Consider the following 6,000-nt stretch of genomic DNA (forward strand, 5'->3'; position numbering starts at 1 on the left):
ACAGATAAGTGTTCAGCATGAGTAACTAGGTTAAATTCGATGGCAGTGATAATTGTAGGTACTTGCTAGACACTTAATTGTGGTGGGACAAGTTGAATGGTGAATGAGGTGCCGCACACAAGCAATGCAAGATGCACTCATCTCATGTTGGCAAGAGCCAACATGAGATGAGTGAGAGAATATCATGCTATTTCTGTCTCAGGGTGGCAGGGGGAGGGATTGACGGTAAAGAGAAAGATCGAAGCCTGGTGCTAGAGCGGAACAGGAACAGCGGGAGCCTGTTTCTTTTAAATGTAGGATTAAGAGGAGCAGTCCAGTTCCTGCCAGCTCCACATTCAGGCAAATATATATCAAAAACTTGGTTGAGGTCTGCTGGGTGGTCTCAAGATCACATTTCCTGCACCCATTGCCTCAGCAGACCAGTCTTGCAAAGTGAGCCTCATGAATTTGGCCATTTATATTACAAAAGGATTAACATTTCCCTCATTTCCTTTTCTAATATGACGGGTGGTATAATTTCAGTTGGGAATGTGTGTCTGCTTTCTCCCCCATGGTCTACCATTCCCACACCAGAGTTATTATTGCTAGAAACAGGCAGTGCAGAGCCTAATTTTAGACCATGATCTACTTTGCATCGTAATTAGAGATTTACGATAATTCAATGGGTACACATCCCTTTTAAATAATAAACTAGAGATTAAAAACTATTGCAGTACCATTCTATTGCAAGATTGTGTCAGCATTCTCTAGAGCAAGATCTTGAAGTTGTAACTTTCTGTACAAGCTGGATTTATTGATCTGAGTCGCTCTGTTTGCTTTATGATTAGCTATTGTCAGTTTGTTCACAAAGATGCACATTCAGTTTATGTTATATACTATCATTTTAACTTTCACTACTTTACTCCTTTTTCAGATACTGACATTACTACAGCTGCCTTGCCTATCGTTTCACATTTTGATATTGGAAGTTTTGTAGGTGGTATTGTGTTGGCTTTGGGTGTCATAGCTGTTTTCTACTTTGGACGAAGATTTTGCGTTACCAGAAGCGGCACTCAGTACAGAACCATGTAAGAAACCTGCATCATGTATTATGCAAGTCTTTCCTACCTTTAGTTGTTAAAAGTTCTGTCCCCAACACTCTTTGATAGCTTAATTTAAAACAGTGAATAGCTGAGCATGCAGACCAGAATACTTGAAAGTTCAATCCTTAATCTGTGCTCAGAAGGCTAAGCAGCAGTAGCGAAATTGGTCTCATTGCCCTTAGCCTTGGTAAGGAATTTCCCTAATGCTTCTGACCCTGACCTCAGGTCAATAATAGACAGTAGCACCAACACAAACTGATATCCATTTGTAACTGTATCAAGAGAGGAGAAATCTAGAACAGGAAAGAGAATAATTAAGGATCAAAAATCATGAATTCTGACTTGCACTCTTTTTAAACGTTAATAAAATTAAAGGGATTTGGGGTTCAGGTGCAAAGGCAGCACCATGCTTCAAATGAAATTAATAGATTCTAATTTTAAAAAACCTAAGGGGTAATATCTACACTAAAGGGAAAGGAAAAACTGTGATTATAATATGTGCAGTATTGGGCTACACACTCTACAAAGGATCTTGAGGCTTAAGAGAAAGACAAAGCAGTTTGATTAGAACTCAGGTTGCAGGATGCTATGATGAAAATGTTTAAAATTATAAAACAATGGAACAAGAACACAGAGTTAGTGAAGAAAGGTCCAACACTTGCCTTTGTGAGAGAGGTGGACCTGCGGGAGAAAAACAGCCAAGAGTGGATAAATAAAAGAAACAAAACCTGGAACACTTAAAATTCAGAGAGGCAGACATGTTGACAAACACTGACAGAAGTGGATAGATAAAGTGCAAGGAGTGAAGCTTAGAGCATTTACCTTTGGGAGAGAGAAGCAGAAGCTTCCTGAGGTTTTAATCAACAGGAAAATCTTATGGTTGCTGAACATTGCTGCTTAGGAATGGAGTCTAAACAACTGGGAGTGTAAAAAACATTAAAAATTTTAACTGTTAGTTATAAGTAAGGAGGCAATTAGTCAAATCTTTTCTTAAATGAAGTTTAATACTACTAAGTTAGTACTAATGTTAATAGGGTTTAACAGTAAGAGTTATTAATAGTAGTAAGGCTTATCACCAGTAGTACATTTATCCATAGTAACAAGATTACTAGTGTGCAGGAAGATCTCTGATAGCCTCGCGCTACTCAAGGATATGATCACCTAATGCAAGACAGGTGTGTGGATATCTGCCTCATTAGCCTAGACCAGGAGAAGGCGTTTGACAGAATATTGCACAGCTACATGATGGATGTGTTCTCCAAACTGGGCTTTGGGGAGGGAATCCGCAATTGGATCCAACTGCTCTACACAGTCATTAGTAGCACAGTTTCAGTCAATGGGTGGGAATCAGATAGGTTTCAGATCAGGTCTGGAGTCAGACAGGGCTGATCTCTCTCCTCTGTCATTTTTGTGTGTTGCATTGAACCCTTTGCTGAGGCCCTCAAAAGCGACCCAGGCATCAAAGGGGTTACAATCCCAGGCAGCGGACGCATGCAGATTAAAGCCTCCCTGTACATGGATGACGTGGCTGTCTTTTGCTCGGATTCCTCATCTGTTTGCAGTCTTTTCCAAGTCAGTGAGCAGTTCAAACTGGCCTCGGGAGCCAAAGCCAACCAGGGCAAGAGCGAGGCCATGTTCTTTGGGAACTGGGCTGACAGATCCTTTGTCCCCTTCGCCATCAGGGCAGACTACCTTAAGGTGCTGGGGATATGGTTTGGAGTAGTAGGGGCATGTGCCAAAAACTGGGAAGAGTGCATCGCCAATGCCAAGCAAAAATTGGGCTTGTGGCAGTAACACTCTCTCTCTATCACTGTAAAAACCTGGACATCCGATACAAGGTGCTGTCCACGTTGTTGTATGTGGTGCAGGTGTGGCCTATCCCCAAATCCTGCACAGCAGCAGTGACCCAGGCCATTTTCAAATTTATTTGGAGATCAAAGATGGATCATATCCAGAGGGAAGTGATGCACAAATATCTAGAAAAAGGAGGGAAAAACATTCCCAACACCGCCCTCATCCTGATGGCCACCTTGTGTATGGCTACATCAAGCTGTGTAGACACTCGGTACACTAACAGCAAGTGCCACTACTTTTTGAGGTTCTACCTGTCTCAAGTGTTGCAGAGGATGGGTCTGGCCACACGGCCGCGGAATGTTCCAAGTAGTTGGACCATACCGCAGCATCTGTCCTTCATGGAGAAATTTTTCAGGAAACGCACCTTTCACCATATGGCAATGAAGCAGTGGTCAGCACGTAATGTCCTTGAGGCCCTGAGAGAAAAGGAGATGGCGGATCCTGTTGAATGGTTCCCTGAGCAGACTGTCGGTGTCATCTGGCAGAATGCCTTATCACCAGAACTCACAAACGAGCACCAAGACTTGGCTTGGCTGGTGGTGAGAAGGGCACTCCCCATCAGATCCTTTATGCATGCTTGAGGTCTCAACATCACCGCGTGCTGCCCTCCAAGCGGCTGCGGGTCTGACGAGACGGTCACACACCTCCTTGTGGAATGTGCCTTTGCAAAGAATGTCTAGATTGAAATGCAGTGATATTTGTTGAGGTTCGTCCCATGCAGCTCGGTGACGCAGGACTCTGTGCTCTACGGCTGTTTCCAGGGACGCACACCGAGACAAACATCAACTGCTGCTGGAGGGTCATCAACTTGGTGAAGGACGCACTTTCGTCCGCCCGAAACTTGCTGATCTTCCAGTTGAAAGAATTGTCCTCGACCGAGTGTTGCAGACTTGGCACATTCCAAGGTCCAGGACTATGTGCTGAGGGACACGCTCAAGCTTGGGGCAGCTGCCGCGAAGGCACAATGGGGAAAGGCCACTGTATAAAGCCTTTCAACCAAGGGCCCGGTAACACCCTTGGCCTGCGTAACTGCATGCAAGTTCTGAAATGTAATTAATGTAATGTGTAAATAAGAATCGTGTAGTACCATAAAAATGACTTTTTTTGCACTGTCTGTAATTGTTAGATAAGTCATTTTGCAGTGGCTTATTTGAGAGGTTTTTATATGAATAAAGTATATTTTTGTAATAAAAAAAACAAGGTTATCAGTTAATAAATCAAGTAATAGTGAGGCTGATTGTCAGACATTGAGATTGTGCATCATGTGTGATGTGGGAATGCTAGGACATTTCCCATGCCCTGGATAACCGTTTCACAGGAAGTGTTGTAGATTTCAGCAGTTTGAACTCTAGGTTTCTGAACTTGAGCAGCAGCTAGCGTTATTGTGGTGTAGCCATGAGGTTAAGAGTTACATGTTTACAGATGCCACCCCACGGCTTGAGATTATGCAGAGAGAGGGGGACTTTCTATATTTTCCTTTATTTTAAGCTTACAGTTGATTTGCACTAAGGTAACCCTTCCATTTTGACCTGCCTTCCCAACTCCCCCAATCACCCTTTCCCCATTAAGCTCCCTAACAAATGCTAGATGCCAGAAACATCACACTCAGCATTGACAAGATGTTAATGATTGAAAACACACTGAATGGTGGTGGGTCCTGTCATTACTCATAACAGAAATATGAGTGGGTACATTTAACATTGCAGTTACTGCTGGCAGAAAACCATGAAATGGTAACAGATTTCAGTGAGCTCAATATCAGATATCACTGCCAAGATTCTAAATCCCACTTATCCCAAAATCTACATCTAAAGTTATCCAGAACTTTGTAGTGTTTTTAATTTACACTTCAAAATATAGTTTACTTCATAATTGCAAAAGCGCTAACTTATTTTTCATTCATTCCAGTGAAGAAACTGAAGCAATAATCTAAGGACCATCAAATAAGAAAGTGCCTCAACAGATTGTATTGCTTTTTCCATTAATTCTAATCGACAATGGCAACACCTATGAAAAGTCTCTATTTTTCAATTTCTGCATCTTTTTCTAGAAATGTTTCTACCTAAAAGCATTGTTGCTTTGGATTAATGTTTTATGTATTAAAGCATGCAATATATTTTTAAAATCTGAATGTCCCTTTTGATCTTAACTGAACATCTCATAACCAGGTGTCAGGGCTTCATGACTTAATGTTATGAGTAACAATGCACTGAGTATAGAAATTGTCAGGGATTATCATTCAAATTTAGCTTTGGATACAGTCTAAATGGTACAATGCCAAATTTTTCTCTTTAAAGCTTCAGGTTTTCTCAACTGGTTGAAATGTCCAGGGTTTAGTTCTTCAGAAATACAAATTATTCAGCCTTAATCGTCCAAGATCAAAATCTCAAATGTTTAACTCTACTGATATCAATCAGAATGTCAACATCATAATTTGATATGGGAAAGAAACCAGCTTGGTAACAGATTGCACGTGTTTCATTACTGTTGGTGATATTATTAGATAAATGCTTAATGAGTTTGTATAACATTACTATTTTAGCGTCATGTCAACTTACTTAAAATGCATTGAATGTTTTGTTGTGAAAGGTGCCAATTGTAATTTCTAGGTTGCCAACTATGTTTCACTGAATTTTGTTTGTTTTATTGCTTAAAATTGAATTTTTAACTTAATGATAAGTAATTTTGCTTTCTCTGTTGGTCATTTATGAGGCAGAGTTCAATTGGAAATAAACGTTTTTATTTAAAACTGCCTGTGAAACATTCTCTTTGAACTTTTTGAGGCAGTGTATCGTTAGAAATTATAATAGTTCAGATGTCAGCTGCCTTGTCTGTTTGTTGTCCTGCTGAAGTTGCATTGTTGTATTTTAGAAACAAATACAGGATTTGTTAAAATTTGGTTCAGTTTAGTAATGTGTATTCCTAATGACTTGATTCCAACAAATTTGAATTCTGTTTTTTTGGTTAAGAAGAAAGAATTATCTATAAATTGGGATAAACTTATTGAATATGAGTAAGTACTGTCATTTTGCAATTTCAATATAATAAAGATTACAAACCAGAA

General features: G+C 40.2%; 1 protein-coding gene across 1 annotated transcript in view; it reads left to right on the forward strand.

The window, feature by feature from the left end:
• The window catches only part of LOC145349362 (porimin-like), a 36,567-nt gene extending 30,567 nt beyond the window's left edge, over positions 1 to 6,000 (forward strand). The window contains exons 4-5 of the mRNA XM_080197875.1: positions 914 to 1,067; positions 4,845 to 6,000. Of these exons, the coding sequence (XP_080054001.1) occupies positions 914 to 1,067; positions 4,845 to 4,869 (179 nt within the window). The 3' untranslated portion in view covers positions 4,870 to 6,000. The remainder of the gene's footprint in view (positions 1 to 913; positions 1,068 to 4,844) is intronic.

The sequence above is a fragment of the Carcharhinus amblyrhynchos genome, chromosome 10 (assembly GCF_965287045.1).
Source record: "Carcharhinus amblyrhynchos chromosome 10, sCarAmb.v2.hapA, whole genome shotgun sequence".
NCBI classification, from domain to species: Eukaryota; Metazoa; Chordata; class Chondrichthyes; order Carcharhiniformes; family Carcharhinidae; genus Carcharhinus; species Carcharhinus amblyrhynchos.